General features: G+C 37.7%; 2 protein-coding genes across 2 annotated transcripts in view; one reads left to right on the top strand and one right to left on the bottom strand.

Moving 5' to 3' along the window:
• The window catches only part of PPM1E (protein phosphatase, Mg2+/Mn2+ dependent 1E), a 192,962-nt gene that overhangs the window by 159,877 nt on the left and 10,899 nt on the right, over window positions 1-22,186 (top strand). The window contains exons 2-4 of the mRNA XM_004434787.3: window positions 11,325-11,443; window positions 17,494-17,693; window positions 21,568-21,756. Of these exons, the coding sequence (XP_004434844.2) occupies window positions 11,325-11,443; window positions 17,494-17,693; window positions 21,568-21,756 (508 nt within the window). The remainder of the gene's footprint in view (window positions 1-11,324; window positions 11,444-17,493; window positions 17,694-21,567; window positions 21,757-22,186) is intronic.
• The window catches only part of TRIM37 (tripartite motif containing 37), a 187,189-nt gene continuing 179,371 nt past the window's right edge, over window positions 14,369-22,186 (bottom strand). The window contains exon 27 of the mRNA XM_087440895.1: window positions 14,369-14,557. Coding sequence (XP_087297021.1) covers window positions 14,554-14,557 — 4 coding nt within the window. The 3' untranslated portion in view covers window positions 14,369-14,553. The remainder of the gene's footprint in view (window positions 14,558-22,186) is intronic.

The following is a 22,186-nucleotide window of genomic DNA, read 5'->3' as shown; positions in this document are numbered from 1 at the left end:
TAAACCTCTAATTTATCTAATAATGTCTTTAGTGATTTGTGTAGGTTTGGTATTGTGATGAAAATGCTTCCTGGCTTGGTTTATAACAAGAATTCAGTCTGCAGTCTTAAAATGTATATTGTCTTAATATGCATGTGGAAGATACTAACAAGTCAACTTAGAAAAAGCTCTCACTAAAATACTATCCTGTCCATCTAACAGGACTTATCCACCCTTGATATTTGAAAATGAATGCAGGCCGGCCCCGTGGCTTAGTGGTTAAGTGCGCGCGCTTGCTACTGGCAGCCCGGGTTCAGATCCCGGGCGCGCACCGACGCACCGCTTCTCTGGCCATGCTGAGGCCGCGACCCACATACAGCAACTAGAAGGATGTGCAACTATGACATACAACTATCTACTGGGGCTTTGGGGGGGGTGGAAAAGAGGAGGATTGGCAATAGATGTTAGCTCAGAGCCGGTCTTCCTCAGCAAAAAGAGGAGGATTAGCACGGATGTTAGCTCAGGGCTGATCTTCCTCACAAAAAGAAAAAAAAAAAAAAGAAAGAAAGAAAATGAATGCAAATTAAATGTTTTTATGCAAGAATAATCTGTTTATGTCTTGTGGCTTTTGCTTTCTATCAAGATGGCAATATACAATGCTGAAAGAGAGCCAGCTTTCATATTCAGTTCCAATCTGACTCGTTTCCTTTTCTCTAATGGAAAATGTGGATTGGATTTGTTAAAAAAACAAAATTCGAGTAAATTTTAAAGATCTTATTGGCTTTGGGCCAGCCCTGTGGCTTGGTGGTTAAGTGCGCACGCTGCAATGCTGGTGGCCCGGGTTCGGATCCCGGGTGCGCATCGAGGCACCACTTCTCCGTCCATCCTGAGGCCGAGTCCCACATACAGCAACTAGAAGGATGTGCAGCTATGACATACAACTATCTACTGGGGCTTTGGGGGGAAAAAATAAAATAAATAAAATCTTTAAAGATCTTATTGGCTTCAATCAACAATTTATTAATTGGGCAGCATGGAATCTAGCAGATAGAAAGGAGCTCCGAGGAGCTGTACAAGGTAAAAGACTTTTACAAGCAGAAGGGAGTGGGAACAAGGAAGTTATACTAGACAAAAAAGTGGATTGGTTATGCCAAGGCCACTTTCCTTTAGGGGATGGCAAGGGTCTGTCTGGCAGATGACCTAACTAGTGCTGATTAGGCAATCCCTGATTGGTTTAAAGTTGCATTTCTGGGAGAGCTGAAACTGTAATTAAGCTAAATCTTGGTTTGGGCTTAGCATAAGTGACTCCATTTTGGGCCTGCTGTATTTTTTTTTTTTTTTTTTTTTGGTGAGGAAGATTAGCCCTGAGCTATCATCCATTGCCAATCCTCCTCTTTCTGCTGAGGAAGATTGGCCCTGGGCTAACATCTGTGCCTATCTTCCTCTACTTTATATGTGGGATGCCTGCCACAGCATGGCTTGATAAGCAGTGCATCAGTCAGCGCCCGGGATCTGAACCTGTGAACCCCAGGCCGCTGAAGTGGAGTATGTGAACTTAACCACTATGCCACCAGGCCGGCCCCCCGTTGTCTTGTTTTAAACAGACTCATGTCATCCTATAGAGTGGGGATAGAATAGTAAGCTCTTGTAAATAAGTATTTTCAAAGAAGTAGGAAATACTAATCTCTTGTTTGAAATATAAAGCTTCATAACCAGTTGGTAACAATATTATTTTATATGAAGTTTATGGTATAGCATATCTCATATAGCTATACAAAATCTGAAGGATTCTTTCCTAACTAGTGAATTCACTGCAAGAATTGATTATATTTATCAAAATAAATATACATTCAACTTTTAAGAATATACCTAATGCATAAAGCAGAGTATTCCCATATTGCTTACAAAAGGAGTATATAGAGTTTATTTCCATTCTGCTGGCCTATGTGAAAACATTAGTTTGGTTTTGAAGTGTGTTAATTTATACCATTAAGCTGCCTTTGTGGGGCCGGCCCTGTGGCATGGCGGTTAAGTGCGCGTGCTCCGCTGCTGGCGGCCTGGGTTCGGATCCTGGGCACTCATCGACGCACCGCTTGGCAGGCCATGCTGTGGCAGCGTCCTATATAAAGTGGAGGAAGATTGGCACAGATGTTAGCCCAGGGCCGGTCTTCCTCAGCAAAAAAAGAGGAAGATTGGCATGGATGTTAGCTCAGGGCTGATCTTCCTCACAAAAAAAAAAAAAAACTGCCTTTGTTGCATCTTTGAAATTCAAAACCTTATTTGAGATAGAATTACTGAATTAGAATTTTAGACCTGGAAGAGACTTTAGAGTTATTTTATTCCAATTTCTTAATTTTCCAGTTGAGGAAACTGAAATCCAGAGAGTTTAAGCATTTTTTTCTGAGGTTACCCAGCTAGAATTATAACCCAGCTTTCTAATTCCTTGTATTTCTGCTGTAACCTCCTGTTTCCAAGTTAGTTGAATAGCAATTAAGTGATAAGTTGGCAGAAATTTTAGGTCTCCCTCAGTGTGCGACTATATATGTCCAGGCTTCAAAGTCAAGTGATCTGTAATTATTATTCATCATTTAAAAAAATTCTTGTAGCAACATAGAGAAATCAGTGTTTAAATTAGAACATAAAGTGATTTCTGAGTGCCTGAGATATCTATGTATATAAGTGATAGTCTTTACAAAGACCCATGTATAATAATTAATTCATGCAAGCACTATAGGTGAAAGTAATGCTAGGGATTCTCCTATGACTTAACCTCATTATGAAATCCAAAGAAATTAGTGCTCATCTAGAGCATAAGAAATGAACATACTCAGTATTGAAATTTTGCTTGTCTATGCTGAATCACTAATTATGATAAGGATTTGGGTAGTTCCCATAATGATTATCTTAGTCCATCTGGGCTGCTATAACAAATTACCACAGACTGGATGGCTTATAAACAACAGAAATTTACACAGTTCTGGAGGCTGAGAAGTCCAAGATCAAGGCACTGGCAGATTTGGTGTGTAGTGAGGGTCTGCTTTCTGGCTCATAGATGACTATTTTTACCTTGTGTCCTCACATGGTGGAAGGTGTGAGAAAGCTCTCTGGGCTGTCTTTTATAAGGGCACTAATCCCATTCATGAGGGCTCCACCCTCATGAACTTATCACCTCCCAAAGACCTCACCTCCAAATGCCATCACATTGGGGGTTAGAATTTCAACATCTGAATTTGGCAGGGGTGAGGGATACAAACTTTCAGTCCATAACAATGATTTAACATCTGCCTTATCCTTAAATACTGCTTCCAGATACTACTGTATAACTTCTTAAATGTCTAATTTGGGAAAAGACTGATTTAAAATAAAACAAAATAATTTGTATAAACATTGACAAGTACGGAACTACTGAAGGTTCTTAGAATGTATTTTTATAATTCAAAATCTTCTACCAGACATGTTTTGGGCTGTGGTTATTTTTGAAATAGAATTGAGGAGTCAAAATTGACCTGCCCAGATAAATATTTTGAGAATAAAGATGACACTAGGCAATGTGAGCAGCAGCGAAGAACAATCAGAACATTCATGAATCTGAGTTTTATGTATTTTTCTGTTTGAAGAACAACTATTATTAACTTAAAGTGAGATCCTGTGCTTTGTTTACAGAGTTCAGTTTATGAAGCTTAATACAGCCTGGATGTCTGCTTTCCAATATATAAGATTGAGAATGTTAGTATACACAGACGTTAAAATGCATTTATGTATTCATTAACATAAATACCTTTAATGAAGTAGAATGCTTTATGTGACTAAACAAAAATTAAAACTAAATGGACCCCTAATTAATATTTCAACATTGTTCAAAGGGTATTTATGCATATAGTTTATATATGACTTAGACATAAACTAGACAAAGATTTTCTTTTTATCTAATATATCAAGTCTGTACTTTGATATCTAAAACAAACAAGAAAGTAACAAATTGGTATATATGAAAACACATTTCTTTTTGTTCTCAGGATGTGTATTGGTCTATATTTGAGGGGCCTAACCAGATTAATTTGACTTTAAAGGAGCCAGTCCCCCAAAATGACATACACAAAAGCTGAAAAATTTCTAAGTATACTTTACTTTAGCAATATTCTCAACATAATAACACTTGTAACCCCAGTTCTCCAAACTACAATGAGTATTGGCCCTCCTTTGATATTTGCTATGTAATACATTTGCCAAAATTTTAAAACTCCTTTCAGGCTCTTTCAAGCATTGAATGAGAGATGATGAAAGAAAGCGGTTTGCTATGTTATTATCATGTTAGTCACTCCTGGTAATTCTCTTAAAAATGACGAGCTTTAATGATAAGCTTTTATTTGAGGTGTATCAAATATTCTCTGATGTGACTATGCTGTAAAATATATTTGCAATTCTGATTTTTCATAAATAATCACTTTCAATTCAGAGTCAAAACCATAAGAACTTATTCATGCTAAGTGTTATAGCTTTCTGACATGTAAGAATAGCTGATGTGGGTGAGGCATCTAGCTTGATGTTTTATATCTTGCTATTAGTCAGCTAATCCTCCTCCCTACTTCACTGAAAATATTTTCATTCTGTCTGACAAAAAGTAAAAAATTACATTAACTGTGACTAAAAATATACTGCAGATGACACATTAATGAGACTAATGGTTCTTCCCTTATTCTCTAAAGTTTTCATATTCTTACCTTTGGTGAACCTAGATCCAGATAGTTTAATAATTACATAAAAGCTATGCTTTTTTTTTTTTTGGAATTCTAGGGAAAAAGATTACAATAAAGATTTTCAGATACATTTTTAATATAAATTTTAAAACAAACAAAATGACCAAGTAAATGTTATAACTGTATACTAAAAATCCACCTAGGCAAAATATTTTAATGTATCCAGTTAATTGAAGTAAAGCATGATAGAAAGGTAAAGACAATTAGTGCTGACAGAGTTTAGGTCTATGAAGGAAAATTTTGACTCATCAAGAAAAAGTCTGTTAACTTAGCATGAAAGGAGAAATGGTAATACTGTTTATAAAGCATTTGGATTTCAATGCATGCCATCAATTTTTTTCACAATTGTTAAAGGACAGTGCCTTTCAAAACTTCTTTTTTTTTGAGGAAGATCAGCCCTGAGCTAATATCCATGCTAACCCTCTTCCCTTTGCTGAGGAAGACCGGCTCTGAGCCAACATCCATTGCCAATCATCCTCCTTTTTTTTTTTTTTTTTTCTTTTTCCCCATAGCCCCAGTAGATAGTTGCACGTCATAGTTGCACATCCTTCCAGTTGCTGTATGTGGGACTCGGTCTCAGCATGGCCGGAAAAGCAGTGTGTCGGTGCATGCCCGGGATCCAAACCCGGGCCACCAGCAGTGGAGTGCACGCACTGAACCGCCAAGCCACGGGGCAGGCCCTCACAACTTTTTTTCATTGTAATCAGGATACTTATTTACACACATACATATATATCTAGAATATTTAGCCTTACCTCATGTACCCTATTCTATTTCCTTTTAAAAAAAATGCTGGTCACCTGGGAGAGAATATTTGCAAAACATACATCTGACAAGGGGTTGATCTCCATAATATATAAAGAACTCACACAACTGAACAACAAAAAAACAAACAACCCGATCAAAAAATGGGCAGAGGAAATGAACAGACACTTCTCCAAGGAAGATATACAGATGGCCAATAGGCACATGAAAAGATGCTCAACATCACTAATCATCAGGGAAATGCAAATCAAAACAACACTAAGATACCCCCTCAGGCCCGTTAGAATGGCTATAATCACCAAGACAAAAAACAACAAATGTTGGAGAGGATGTGGAGAAACAGGAACCCTCATACACAGCTGGTGGGAATGCAAATTGGTGCAGCCTCTATGGAAAACGGTATGGAGATTCCTCAAAGAATTAAAAATAGAGATGCCCTATGATCCAGCCATCCCACTACTGGGAATCTATCCAACGAACCTGAAATCAACAATCCAAAGAGGCTTATGCACCCCTATGTTCACTGCAGCATTATTCACCATAGCCAAGAAGTGGAAGCAACCTAAGTGTCCCTCGACTGACGATTGGATTAAGAAAATGTGGTATATATATACAATGGAATACTACTCAGCCATAAAAAACGACAAAATCGTCCCATTTGCAACAACATGGATGGGCCTGGAGGGTATTATGTTAAGTGAAATAAGCCAGAAAGAGAAAGACAAACACTGTATGATCTCCCTCATATGTGGAATATAAACCAACACATGGACAGAGAAAACTGGACTGTGGTTACCAGAGGCAGTGGGGGTGGGAGGTGGGCACAAGGGGTGAAGGGAGTCATATATATGGTGATGGACAAACAAAAATGTACAACCCAAAATTTCACAATGTTAGAAACCATTAAAACATCAATAAAAAAAAATGCTGGTCACAATTCATAAATCAATTTCATTACCCACTAATGGATCACATCCTACAACTTGAAAAATGCTGATGAATGATGGAAGAGAATTTTCTAAGTTTTTTTTTCTTGGGGACTTAAAATGTAAACATTGCCATTTTATGTTTCTAAACCACTCACTTTCTTGGTCTCATCCAAACCTTGTTATCGCAAAATTGCACCAGCTCCAAAATTGTATATACAAGCATCCTGCTCGCAGACTACAACATTCTGTCTTTCTAGGTTATGTGCCCAATTACTCCCACTACTATTCTTTAATTACATTTAGACCACATTGATTTGCAACTTTCTTTCTTAGCCAACTTAGCCAATGTTAGCCATGGTCTAACGTTGTAATCACATCCTTTAAAAGATACCCAATTCCCATGTCTTTTCTTCACCTTGCGAAACGCCAAATCTTGATGAACTAGACAGTTCTTTTTACCCACACATGTTTCAGCACATGAACATAGAGGGAGAAAATTGTACGATCAGAAAGACTGGTTTCATTTAAAAATTGTCTCAAACTTAGAATCGTCTCTTAGCTCTGCCTTACAGTCCTACTACTCTGTGATAATGACTATTTCATATCTACTTTCTCTTCATCCCTCCTCCCCCATGTGCTTTCTACCCTCTCCACCCAGCTGATGATCTAATCCAATGGTTCTCAAAGTGTGGTCCCCAGACCAGCAGCATGAACATCATCTGGGAACAAATGATGAACAGATGACAGGAATGAAAATTCTCAGGCCCTACTCCAGGCCTACTGAATCAGAAACTTTCGGGATGGGAACCCAGCAATCTGTTTTAACAAGCCCTGTAGGTGATTCTAATGCACCCAAAAGTTTAAGAACTACTGATCTAGCCTCATACTTCATTGAGAAGCCATTCTCTAGAATGTACACTCCAAAGGCAAGGGTTTTTTGTCTTTTTTGGGTATTATATCCTGAGCACTAGAACAATGCCTGGAATACTGTAAGCCTCAATAAGTTATTGTTGAATCAAACCATTAGATGAGAACTCTCTTATTTTCCTACTAAGAAATCTAGAAACCTACCTACATCTGGACCCATTTTCTTCCTTCCTTTCCAATTAAGGAAATATGCCTCATCCTATCAAAGGTCAGTATTTCCATACATGGATTGGATCTCATCCCTTCTTGCCTTCTCAAGAACTTGCTCCTATGGTCATCCCCTCTCCCCTGCATTATCTATCAATCTTTCTCTACTAGATCATTCATTTAGTATATAGTCAGATTCTACACCATTCTAAAACAACAAACATTCTCTGTTCCTACATCCCCTTTCACTTATGCCCCATTTCTGTTTCTCTTCACTGCCACGCCTCCTTGCCACTCACTAACGCCTTCTAATCTGATTTTCACCTCCACTATTCAATAGTTCTTCACAAAGTCAATGATTATTTTAACATCTTTATTGAGATATAAGTCACATACTATAAGTTACCCATTTAAAGTGTACAATTCAATGGTTTTAGTATATTCAGAATTGTTTAACCATCACTGCAATCTAAGATATAGAACATTTCATCATCCCTAAAAGAAACCCCTTACCCGTTAGCAGTTTCTCCCTACTCACCTCACCCCTCAGCACTAGGCTACCAATACTTGACTCTTTTTATGATTTGCCTATTCTGGACTTTTCATATTAATGGAATCATACAATAATGTGGTCTTTTGTGACTGGCTTCTGTCACCATTAAGTTTTCAAGGTTCATCCATGTTGTAGCATGTATCAATACTTCATTCCTTTTAGGGCTGAATGATATTCTATTGTGTGAATATACTGCCTTTTATTTATCCATAATCAGTTGAAGGACATTTGGTTGTTTCTACGTTTTGGCTATTATGAATAATCCTGCTATGAACATTCATGTACAAGTTTTTGTGTGGATGTTTTTATTTCTCTTGGATATATTACGAGTGGAACTGCTGGGCCATATAGTAACTTTATGTTTAACATTTTAAGGAACTGCCAAAGCAGCTGCACCATTTTACATTCCCACCAGAAATATATGAGAGTTCCAGTTTTTCCACATACTCACCAACATTTGTTATAACCTATCTTTTTGATTATAGTCATCCAGTGGGTGTGCAGTGGTATCTCATTGTGGTTTTGATTAGCATTTACCTAATGACTAATGATGTTGAACATCTTATGTGTTTATTGGCCATTTGTATATCTTTGGAAAAATACCTATTCAGATCCTTTGCCCATTTTTAAATTAGCTTGTCTTTTTATTATTGAGTTATAAGAGTTCTTTATATATCCTGAATACCAGTCCCTCATCAGATATACGATTTGCAAACATTTTCTACCATTCTGTGAATTGTCTTCTCACTTTCTTGATTTGTGGCATGAAAGTTTTTAATTTTGATGTAGTCCAGTTTAACTATATTTTTGTTGTTTTTGGTGTCAATTTGCCTAATCCGAAGTCATGAGGTTTTACTCCTATGTTTTCCTTTAAGATTTTTACAGTTTTAACTCTTACATTTAGGTCTATGATCCATTTTGAGTAAATTTTTGTATATGGTGTAAGGAAAGAGTCTAACTTGATTATTTTACATGTGGATATCCAATTGTCCAGCACCATTTGTTGAAAAGACTGTTCCTTCCCCACTGAATTGTCTTGGCACCCAGTCAGTGATGATTTACATGTTATTAAATTCACTATCCAATTTTTCCCTTATCAATACTACTTTCAGCAGTATTGACACTGTTGAGAATTCCCTCCTTCAAATATTCTATTCTCTTCATTCTCCTTTTACTTATCTTGCTATTTCTTTTTAGTATTTATAGGTTCCTTCTACCAAGCTTCTAAATGTTGGGTTTTCAGTTACTATGACTAACAAATTAGCACAAAACTTACTGGCATAAACAATCATTTTCTGTGCTCACAGTTTCTTTGAGCCAGGAATTCAGACTTGGTAAAGCAGGGTCAGCTTATCTCTGTTCCATAATGTCTGGGGCCTCAGCTGGAAGACTCGGGCTGAGGACTGGTATCATCTGAAGGCCTGTGCCATTACATGAGAAGCAGTTGATAACAGCTATTGACTGGGAGCCTTGGTTCACATCCACATGAGCCTGTCCATGTCCCAGGGCAGGGTTGGGTGAGGAGGAGGAAGAGAGAAGAAGCAAAAAAGAAGAGAGAAGAGAAAGGGAAAGCCCGGGGAAAGTCATGTAGTCTTTTATGACCAAACCTCAGAAGTCACAGAGCATCACTTTTGCTACATTTTTTTTTTCATCAAAGTCTCACATTCAAAGAAGAGGAAAGAGAGTCTGCCTCTTTATGTGGAATAGTAAGGTTCTTAAAGAGCACGTGGGACCAGAAATATTGTTGTGGCCTTTTTTAGAAAAACGATTGCCAGAGTCTGTTCTGACCACACAATTCACATCCTTCCCACATGCAAAATACACTCCCCTCCCCCTCCAAAGTCTCCCAGAATTTCATCCCTGTATGGCATCAGGCTCAGGCTTGAGGTTCAGAATTTCAGTGAGGTCAGGTCCACGTGCAGGTGAGATTCCTTGGGTACAATTTCTTGAGGACAGCTCCTTGAATATAGTTCCACTTGATTTGAAAACTTGGGGACTAAAGAGGGCAAATTATCTACCGCCTTCCCCACCACTACCCAACGTACAATGGCAAGGCATAAGATAACCTTTCTATTCCAAAAGTGGGAAAACAGGAGGCACATAGAAGTCACATAGAAGTCACACTGGTCCATAGCAATTCTTTTTATATTTTCTCCCTATGTGATCTGTTTCCATAGTTTTAAATACCATCCATACATTCATGACTTCCAAATTTCCTAACATCTCTCAGCTCCACACTAAAATATCTAATTAACCATTCAACACCTTCATTAGGATATCTCACAGATATTTCCAAGTTAACATGCTAAAATGAACTCTTGTTTTCTACTTTACCCCTTTTCTTTCACAAATCTCTTCTTTTCCTGGTTTCTCCATCTAGGTGAATGATGCCACCATTCACCTAGTTGCTCAGACCAAAATCCAGGACTCAGGCTTAATTCTTTTCTCTTTCACCTCTACATCCACTAATCAGCAAGTTCTATATTTTCTTTCTCCAAAATATACTTTTTTTCATCTCACCTGGATTACAGCAATCCCCTTCTTGGTCATCCTCCTTCATTCTTGTTCCTTTCCAATTTCCTTTGATACAGCAAAGTAATATTTTAATTAATATGTCTGGTTATGGCACTCTCTTGCTCACAATCTTGACTGACCTCCCACTGTGCTTTGAGTAAAATCCAAATTCCTTACCATGGCCCTAAAAGGTCCATATAACTGGCCTTTGCCTGTTCCTCTGACTTTATTCCCTGCCACTTTCCCTTAACCACTATAGTACTTCATCTTCTCTGGGCTTCTTTCAGTTCCTCAAACATACCAAGCTTTCAGAAATGGTCTGTACACACGCTATTTTCTCTGCCTGGAATATTGTCTCCCAACTTCCCACCCAGACATAACCAAGTCTTTCCCATCCTTCAAGGTATGGCATTCTTGATCATGCTCTATCACTGTATCCTGTTTGTTTCCTTTGTAAGACTTATCCCAATTTTAAGTTATATCCTATTTGTTTACTTATTTATCATGTCTCCCTAACTACATTGTAAGCCCCACTAGGTCAGGAGCCATGTCTGTGTTATTCACCAATATATACCCAGAGCCTAGGCAGAGTGCCTACCACAGAATATGCATTTGATAAATGTGTTGAATATTATTTAAAGGTATAATTTTGTTTTGAGATAATATATTAATAATTAATAAGTAATTATTAATAATGTTAAATGTATTGTTTCCTAACTCTTACTGAAATAGCCTTTTATTTTTCTCTTTCAGTAACTGCCCTTCATTTTTGGCTGCTGCTTTAGCCAGAGCCACATCAGACGAAGTCCTTCAGAGTGATCTGTCTGCACATTATATCCCAAAGGAAACGGATGGCACAGAAGGGACTGTGGGTGAGTACCTTTATACCTTGTGTGTTTAAAAATATTAAAATCTTCTCATTTCCACAGAAAATGTGTACAAAATACTAAATCTAATTATGTTTACCCATCAGTTGATTTTATAGTGGTAGCAAGAGAAAAAAATGCAAAAAATAATTTTTTTTTCAAACTAACCCACGAAAGGAGGGAAAAAGAGAAAAAAATACAGATATATTTTGAAAATGTGAAGGTAATTGGAGCAAGAGATTATCATAACAGGATATTATCATAAATAATGTCTAGGTAAATGGAAAGAGTAAAGTGAGAATGTGAAGACACAAAAGAAAAGAGTGAATGAGGGGAGAGGAGTCTAAGCAAAACCTATTTAAAACTTTTAGCTTACCTTTAAGAATCCAAGTAAAAAATCAGATATAAAATTTCAAGAAATCAGCTATGACAAAACTTCTCATTAATTATATTAAATTTTGTGTCTACCAATAAATAAATAGAGCTCTTTATGAGAATTATGTAACTTGTGATTTAATTGCATGGATCATTGTACATCTTTTTTCCAGGCAAATTATGAGGATTTATTTATTAATGAAGGCATATTTATTAATGTATTAGTCTTATACATATTTGACAGGCTCTAAAGAAATACTGATTTTAGTAAAAATTAGGGAGTTACTACTCAAAATTGTTAAGGAATTTTAATATTTCAATCCATTTCTCTTTTAAGCATTTGCCTTTAAATATGGTGTATAAGAAGCAAAGCATACATTAATGAAGCAGAATAGCTAGATTCCAGAGAATGTGAGGCAGATAGAAAAGTAAATATTCCATTCTTCCTTTATCTCTCCAGATCATTTTTGACAGAAAATTGGCAAAGAAGGAATTCCTCTCCTTGTTTTTACTGAGAGTAATTGATTCACTTGGAACCAGATTGTTCCAGAGTCAAGCTGGATGGAATTCCTGCTACAAAGCATTGGTCTTTCCTCTGGTACTGACGCATGAAGTAAAAGCCCCGTAATGAAAAGATGAGGGAGATTACATTCTGCTTCACTGCAGCCAGGGTGATGGCTGACTCAGCTCCAGCTCAGTACAGTGACATTAACGACCGATGAGTAATTTACAGCTGTGAGGGGGTGGACTGCTACCTTGGACAATTTTCTCTTTTTCGCACCCTTTTTTATTTTATTTCATTTTTCCATTTCAAGCAGCAATTATTTATATACTGATGTTCTAGCAGTAGGAGAATATTTAACGTAGCAAACTAAGTGTTGCCCTACATGCTTACTATGGAAGAATTTTCTGACCCCCCCATAAGATAACAAAGGGAAATTAAGGGCATTTCTTTTGGTGGATATCATTGGTCATTCTGATTTTATATTTTTCCAAGAGATTACCCAGTAATGTTTCCATGCCATTGCTGTGATTCAGAATGATCCATTATAATTCTAAACTGTTTGCAAATCCTTAATCTATTTAACCCAAATCACTCAGTGTGAACTGCACTGAGGAGAATCTCTCTAGGGCATATTGTGTATCCATAGTCAGAGTGGGAAATGAGCATACTGAATAAGGCCTGCTGTCACTGGCTTAAAGGCACTGAAGTCCCCACTGAAATGTCTTTTGTCTCTCCTCTTAGTTTTTTCCAAAAACAAAAATTCTTAATTTAAAGTTCTTTTCATGTTTCTGTCATTGCCAAAAGAAAGTTTGCTAAACGACCTTGCATATCATTTGATACAAATTTAGTTTGGCAGATATAACTCCTGTGCAGACAACCTAAAATCAATTTGAAATATCCCAATATAAAAATTAAAAACAGGAATGGGAAAATGATCACTGATACAGAGGAAATTAAAAGAATTATGAAAACTTTGTGTAAATAAATTTGAAAACCTGAGTATTTTCTAGAAAAATACAAATTAACAAAGTTCACGTAAGAAGAAGGAGATTGAGAAGACTGTCAAGGAGCTATCTTCCCAACAGTACAGAATAGGTTATTCTACAGGTGAACATTTTCAAATGAGCAAAGACAAATAATTCCAACGCTTTTTACTTTTTATTTATTTATTTATTTTTTTCCCCAAAGCCCCAGTAGATAGTTGTACGTCATAGTTGCACATCCTTCTAGTTGCTGTATGTGGGACGCGGCCTCAGCATGGCCAGAGAAACGATGCATCGGAGCGCGCCCGGGATCCAAACCTGGGCCGCCAGCAGCGGAGCTCGAGCACTTAACGGCTAAGCCGCTCTTAACGGGGCCGGCCCTCCAATGCTTTTTAAAATGAATTATCCAGGGCCGGCTCTGTGGCTTAGCGGTTAAGTGCGCGCGCTCTGATGCTGGCGGCCTGGGTTCGGATCCCGGGCGCGCCCCAAGGCACCACTTCTCCGTCCAGCGCGAGGCCGAGTCCCGGAGCTCGAGCACTTAACGGCTAAGCCGCTCTTAACGGGGCCGGCCCTCCAATGCTTTTTAAAATGAATTATCCAGTTGCATAGAGAAAGAAGGAAAATTTGCATAGCATAATACTGATATCAAAACTTGCCTAAGACAAAACTAAAAAAGGAAATAGATAAGTCTTAGTAATCAATGTAAAAAATCTGAAGTAAAATATTTGTATATTGAGTACAACAGTTAATTCATTTGATGAGTATTTTATTGAGGGCCTACCATATGCTTAGCACTATGCTGGGGAAACAGCAGTGAACAAAACAAACAAAAAATATTGGGAAGTCTATTAGCATAATTTATATATTAGTAGGTTAAAAGAAAAAAAAATGGAATAATCTCTAAAGATGCCCAAAAAAGCATTTGATAAAATTCAATATCCATTCCTAATTTTAAAAATATACTTAATAAAGTAGAACAAAATCTGGCTCAAACCAAAATCTAGCATTTATGCTTAATGTATACTCAAGAACTTTTTGGTTCCAAGTGACGACCAACACAACTCAAACTGGCTTCAGCAAAACAGAATTTATTGGCTACGCTTCAAGGTAAGGGCTACACAGCTGGGTTCAAGGCTTCACATGATGTCATCAGAACCTGGCATTTCTCCAACTCGCCGCGGTACTCTCTTTCATTCTGATTTTATTTTCAGGCTCCATGTGGTGGCAAGATGACTGCTAGGAGCGTCAGGTCCTCACCTACCCAGGTTCAAATCAAGCAGGAAAATAAGAGTAACTTTACTTCAGTTGCTCTTACATAAAGTCACAGGATTCACTCTAATCAGCCCAACTTGGATTATTTCCCATTCCTGAACCAATCACTATGGCCAGAGGAATGTGATTCTCTAATTGGCTAGAACTGAATCACATGTTTTATCCCTAGATGCACATGGACTGACAGCAGAGAAGGAAATGTTCCTAGTAGAAAGAGGAATATTTGCTAGGTGGCAAATAATACATTAAAGCAAAGTTCTGACTTAAAATAGCAAAATTAAATAACTAGGAATAAATTCATTAAGAAACATGAAAGACCTATGTTAAAACTCTATTGAGCAACATAAAAAGGATTTAAATTAATGATACAGTCTCTATCTGTAGTCTAATTTGGGAAATGCAAAGCATGGGTGTTAGAGTTAGATAGACCTGGGATTGAGAATGGTTTTCCCTGTTTGTGAAATGTTCCAGAGACGTAGAATGTAGCAAATACCCCATAAATGTTACCTATTGCTACAGAATGTGGTTAAGAGCTGTAATAGTGTGAACAAAGTGAAATGGGAACATAAGGGAAGGAGCAACTAGGAGGGGGCAGGGGCAGATCCAGTGGTTTACCAAATATTAGAGGAAGATGGTATTGCTTCCCCTAACCAATTCAATCTGTCTACACCAGCACCATCCAGTAGAGAGCACAGTGATGGAAATGTTCTCTACCTGCACTGTCCAGTGTGGTAGCCACTGGTCATACGTAGTTATTGAGCACTTGAAATATAGCTAATGTGACAAAAAACCTGAATTTTAAATTTTATTTAATTTTAATTTAAATAGTCACATGTGGCTAGTAAGCTACCTTATGGGACAGTGTAGGTCTATATAGTAAGAGTAATATACAAACCAAAGAATGGTATTATATTACTATCTGGGAAACTGGAAACTATTTAGTTGTTTCACCCCACCCCATTCTCCCTCAAAGTTTCTGAATTTACTTATTGTTCTGCAATCCTTTGCTGTGATTAAGTCAAATGTACACCCAAATGCAGACACCCTACATTTGGGGGACTATACTGCTGCAGAAACCAGATGGGTTGGAGTGATACAAGTAAGTAATTGCTGACTGAAAGAGAGGGTCTCTGGCAATTGGTGTTTTTTTTTTGTTTTTTGTTTTTTAAAAGATTGGAATTGCTCAAAACAATCAAAATGTTGGGTTGTCTATTGGCCTCAGTTTCCTCTTATATACACACCTCTTCAGGCTGTTTTTGCCCTTTGAATTTCTTTTTCAAATGTACCTTTGATTTTCAGTTATATAAAAATGTCAAGGGCTCACAATTATTTAAAAAAAAAAATGCAGCTCTCTTCTATTAACCCAGACATTAAAGAGATTTGTAAAATGGTAAATGATGCCACTGATCTCACAAACTATTTTTGTTTTGGGAAACACAGTTTTCATAAAAATATTTATGTTAACATGAAATGGCTTTATTTTTAATTGAATTGATAAATACATATTTTGAATCGTTTAAAGAAAATGTCAAGGGGGAAAAAGCCACAAAACATGGTTTACCGCCTGGTACTATGTTGATGAGAAAATAAAAAAAGCAACAAATGCTTGAGATCAGCTTTTGAATATAGTCATTTTTAAAAGAATTTTGAATAAGAAAACAAGTAAATGTAGTCACAAATTAAGGCAATGGCAGGGTGAAGAATAAAAAATGGGAAGTTTCCAGGCTGTTCTAGAACACGTAGTCTCTCTTCTTTGGGATTTGTGTTCTAGATCGGAGGAGGCATGTGCAGCCATTGCCCATCTGGAACTTATTTTCTCAGGCTGTCAAGCTATATCTGATTTATTAAAGTAAAAAAAAAAATTTGGAGAATTACAAATTTTATTTTACCTGTGATGTGGGAGGAACCTCTAGAATACTGGCCTGAGAAAAACTCATCTCTCCCTGGTTATTTCAATAGCTGCAACTTGAGGGGAGGACAGCCTGAGTGGAGATGATGTGAGATACGATCTTTTCAATACTATTCAGTGTTGCTTACAAGGCTTACACATCTGTCTATCCATTGAGGGAGGCAAGTCAGCCTCAGAAGTCAGCTAGTCTACTCCACTTAATAGGTCAAGTAGTAGACTTAATACTTAGGGTGAAGAATCCTCTGATTGCTATTTCCTTTTTTCTATCCAGGGTTACACACACACACAGAATTTAAGTACTTTTTTTCCTTAATGAAATACACAGTTTTCACTCATTTGTTGATCTGTTGGCTAAACTATTTAAGCTATTGCCTAAAACTTTAATTAAAAAATGCATTAAATAACAAAAGTATACACTTTAGTTCCAAATTATGATCAGTTACAGGAGAGGAAAGTTAGGGAACCGGAGGGAGGTAAAGGAAGAGGCCAGGAAGAAAGAGAGAGACAAAGACAAATGGTAATCAAGGCAAACTCTTCTTCCTCCTGTGGTTTATAAATAAATAATCTGTTTTCATAGGCCTTTCATGTTCCAGTTAGCTGGATAACCACTGTTCATATTTCAGTCATTCTTCTAAGCATAGGGGGCTTGGCTCTCAGATGATAACCATGGCAGCCAACCAAAAGGGGACCAATGTTCTGAACTAGATAGCAGTGGCCAGAGCACTTCACAGACTGGAAGACATTCCGCCTACAAATAGATCCAGCCCTGGCCAGAGGTTTTCTCCTCATGACATAAGGATATCTTAGGGGCAGCTGCTGGCTGATGATTTTCTGCTAGATAGGTTGTCATTTTCTCTCTTCAGAAGGAACATTTCATTTCTCTTGAGAAAGCGGAATTTCTTCTGTTAAGGAGGAGCTTGACTAAGGTGATCTACTTCTGTCTTTACAAAGCAGGCAAGTGAAAAGCTGTTTTATAAGGCTCTTCATTGGGGTTTCTGTGTTTCTTTAACAGAGATTGAGACAGTGAAATTGGCCCGTTCTGTCTTCAGCAAACTACATGAGATTTGCTGCAGCTGGGTGAAAGACTTCCCTCTCCGCAGGAGACCCCAGCTTTATTATGAGACATCAATCCATGCCATCAAAAACATGCGCAGAAAAATGGAGGACAAACATGTCTGCATTCCTGACTTTAATATGCTCTTCAACCTAGAGGTAAAGGGCACTTCTGAAAAGTCAACGAGGTTTAAAAAACAAAACAAAATAAACACCTTCATGGTTCTGTTTTCTAACAGGAGAACTTCTAATATACTTCTGACAGTATCTCTGATGGGCTGGAGTAGGACTAAAGGCAAAGTGGCACAGATTTGCTTGCATTAGACAATAGAAAACGAACTATTTATTTTATGTTACTTTGAATAGGTAATGCATTCACACAGTTCAGAACTGGAAAATAAAAATCTCTCTCTTATCCTTGTCTCTAAGACACTCGGTTCCCCTCCTAGAAGGCAAGGGAAGTTACCAGTTTCCTGTGTAACCTTCCAGAGCTATTCTAGAAACACACAAGAAAAAAAGAAAACTTATATCTCAATAAAGCTGTTTTTTAAAGGAAACTATTTCTGTAGTATGATCAAATCGTGTTTTTTAGTTCCCACATTGCTATGTTGCTGAAGCAACCAAAACACAAACAAAAGGGTGAATTTGAGACTGAGACAGTTTTCTGATTTCATGTGATTTTCTTTTTTAAATCTTGCTTTCTGAGATTGGAAAGTAGCTGGAATTACATTTCATCAATCTCTGTGACTGACAAATTGGATCATATGAGCCTTGTCAACTTAATAACCATTTTCTTATCTTCTTCTTCTTTTTCTATTAAATGTATTATGTTAATGCAAACAGAGGTAGGTTTGTTTCCTTTGCCTGTCACTTGCCTTTTTTCTTCACTCAAGTCCATAACTTAGAAATTACAATGCAGTTAATTTATACAAAGCACAATATTTCCTTCCTTTAGTAGCTAAATTTAAATTTCAGCTGACTGTCAAGGTTTGATAAGCAGTGATGGTGGGTTGGTGATTGGTGCTTATGTTACAAAGACAGATCAGCTGATATCTTTGTTTCCAAATATTACCATCCAGGCCCATGCAAATGTAACCTAAAAGACTGTTGTGTGGTGAACAAACCTTGTATCACTACACCCACTTGAAGACTATACTCAGGTTTGAGAGCATTGTTGCTGTTTGTTGACCTGGTTGGTTTTTCATTTTGCCTCAAAATTAGTCCAAAGACCTAACTCAGAAAGGAGTATCTTGTTATAGTGAAATAGGCTTTGAGGGCAATTTGGCAACACATATTTAGAACCTTGTAAATTTTCACACCTTTTGATCTGGTAATTTCACTTTTAATTTTATATTATAAGGAAACAGAAATGCAGAAGTCTTACATTTATGTTTTGTTTGACATAAATGTTTTACACAACATCGTCAATAATAAAAAATTGGAAATGATCTAAATCATTACATGTCGGGAATGATAACTGTATAGTACATATCCATTTAAAATGTCTTTGAGGGGCCGGCCCCGTGGCATAGCAGTTAAGTGCTCGTGCTCGGCTGCTGGCAGCCCGGGATTTGGATCCCAGGTGTGCACTGACGCACCGCTTGTCAGGCCATGCTGTGGTGGCGTCCCATATAAAATGGAGGAAGATGGGCACAGATGTTAGCCCAGGGCCAGTCTTCCTCAGCAAAAAGAGGAGGATTGGCATGGATGTTAGCTCAAGGCTGATGTTCCTCACAAAAAATAAATAAATAAATAAATAATAAAATAAAATGTCTTTGAGTAATACTTAATGACATGGGGGAAGTGCTAATGATATGGTAAATGACAAAAAGCAAGATGTACAATTTTAGGTACAGTATGATCCTAATTTTATTTAAAGAATTTATATGTATAGAAAAAAGACTGGTTATCTGTGGATGGTGGGCTTATAGATATTTATTTTCTTCTTTACACTTTTTTTTTTTTTTGCTGAGGAAGATTCGCCCTGAACTAACATCCGTTGCCAATCTTTCTGTTTTTTTTACTTGAGGAACATTAGCCCTGGGCTAACATCTGTGTCAATCTTCCTCGATTTTATATGTGGGTCACCACCACAGCATGGCTGACAAGTGGAGTAGGTCTGTGCTGGGGATCCAAACCCACCACAAACCCAGGCTGCCGAAGCAAAGCGCGCTAAACTTAACCACTATGCCACAGGGCTGGCTCCTATACTTTTTTATTAGTCCAAATAAATATACATTCTTTATAACAGGGAAGACATCAGTATTTTTTTTTTTATTTAAGCTATACTAATTTTTTTTTAAGAGACCTATTGGCTCCTTTCTGTTTCTTCTGATGCTATATTGTTTGAGAATCTCCCCACCAATCTCACATTGTTTAAAGTTATATTCTTATGCCCCCATAAAACTATTATTGCCACCTAACAGATGAGAAAACAAGCACAAGAAAATTACATGATTTACTTTGTATATTTGATTTACTTTGAATGATAGGGCCTGGACTCATCTGAGCTCCTAGAGCCCAAGGAAGAAATCAAAGACTTTGCAAATGAAAATCATTACATACTGTTGCCTAAAGGCAGCCCAGGACTCAGTGCGAGTTCAGTGAGTTACAGATCTCCTAAGTGATGAGTTGCTATCTCATGAGGATTTGGAAGGACTACTAAAACAACAGGTATATTTGTACTTTGAAAAAGTCTTTTTGGGTATACTACATTTACAAAAGTACCAAATATAAATGTCCATATTACAAAAGTACCAAATATAAATGTCCATAGAGTAATGATAACACCCAAATATTATGAAATCTATATCTAATACAGACATTGCAACTAGTTAATTTAGCAATTTTTTTTTTTTTTTGGTGAGGAAGCTCAACCCTGAGCTAACATCCATGCCAATCCTCCTCTTTTTGCTGAGGAAGACTGGCCCTGGGCTAACATCTGTGCCTGTCTTCCTCTACTTTATATGGGGCGCCGCCACAGTATGGCCTAACAAGCAGTGCATTGGTGTGCGCCTGGGATCTGAACCCGGGGTGCCAACAGCGGAGCACTCACACTTAACCGCTACACCACGGGGCCAGCCCCTAATTTAGCAATTTAATTAACACCATCTATAATGCCATTGAAGATTAACTGATTAAACAAATCTAGAAAAAAAGTCTTGACATGTAGAATTTCTACCTGTACTAAAACAGTACTCATTTTGGGATTTAAAACACTCAAGTTGAAGATGAAGCAGCAAACTACTTAATGGTCTAAATGTAATCTTGTGATTAGGCTTCCTTTGTCAAGACAGAGTGTGGAAGACCCTCCTCTGGCAGTTGCCTCAGTGCTTCAAGCAGTGGGTGGGAAAGGAAATGTGAAGCTGGATCTTGGATTGGGGACAAGGCAAAGTGGTTACAGGGCATTTGGACATTTGATGTGGTTCACGTTTTGCTAACCAGTTTAGAGACACTGTTATTTATGGTGGGAATTCAATGTGACCATGAATGAATTATGAAGGAGACATTATTATGAAGTACATGTATGCTTTCATTATCTCTGTATATTTTAAACAAGCTAATGTAATTGGCCTTGTGCTGGAAGGACAATTATTTCCTATTCTTCTCAGTTTCCAATTTTATTAAAATACTTTCATTTTGGAAAAAATGCTCAATCCAGAACAGCTTTTGCTCAATTCCTCCTCATACCTTCTCTTTCCTCCTCCTCCCCACAACTTGTAACACCAGTTTTGAAGCAAATGTATGTGGGTGGTTTCCATGGTACAAGACAACAGCTTTCCCAGAGAGAGGGCAATTCAGCCTGAGCTAATTGGGCATGATGTGTTCTAGTGTTCTGGTGTGTAAACACAGATGCCCTAATATTGCAGGTATTTTAGCAGTTGATCAGGCATGTCAGAAAAGGGAAACATTTAGTCTCATTATCTGGGTGACAAATGCGGTGGAGGAAGATGGGCAACAGTGCAGGGGATTGGCTCATTTGAATCATGCTATACCTAACTCCCTTAAACTGTTTCTGTGTTTTTGTTGACAGGACCAGGAAGAACAAGCTTACTTTGCAGTGTTTGATGGCCATGGGGGAGTGGATGCTGCCATTTATGCCTCCATTCACCTGCATGTTAACTTAGTACGCCAGGAGATGTTCCCCCATGATCCTGCTGAGGCCCTGTGCCGGGCCTTCCGGGTCACTGACGAGCGGTTTGTGCAGAAAGCAGCCAGGGAGGTATGCCATTTTCTCATAAATTATAGCCATGAATGCACTAGCTGAACTCAACTTGGTCTGTGGTTAAAGAGCTACTTTGTATTTTCTCTTTTGGGGCAGGCATTACTTAAAGTTCTCTTCCAAACCATATTCTTGACCCACAGTACTGGATTCTGTTGTAGTTCTAATTCCCTGTTTAGGAATAGTTTTAGTGGGGTGCTATGATGTACTGTATAGAAACTCCCAAGCTATCATTTTCTAGAAAGCCAATCCATTGCTAGATTTGGCAGGTGAGTTTTATCTTTCTCATTCACCATTGCCTGTCAGGTTCACCCCAGGACCATCTCTCTAAGCAGACTTTTGCTGACAAGATCTGGATGTGGTGATTAAAACAATGGTTTAAAAAAGAAACAGAAGCTGGGATTACTCCCATACACTTGGTTCTAAATGG

This window comes from Ceratotherium simum, chromosome 16, assembly GCF_057802395.1.
Source record: "Ceratotherium simum simum isolate JZ-2026a chromosome 16, ASM5780239v1, whole genome shotgun sequence".
NCBI lineage: Eukaryota > Metazoa > Chordata > Mammalia > Perissodactyla > Rhinocerotidae > Ceratotherium > Ceratotherium simum.
This window is presented reverse-complemented; position numbering and strand designations above follow the sequence as displayed.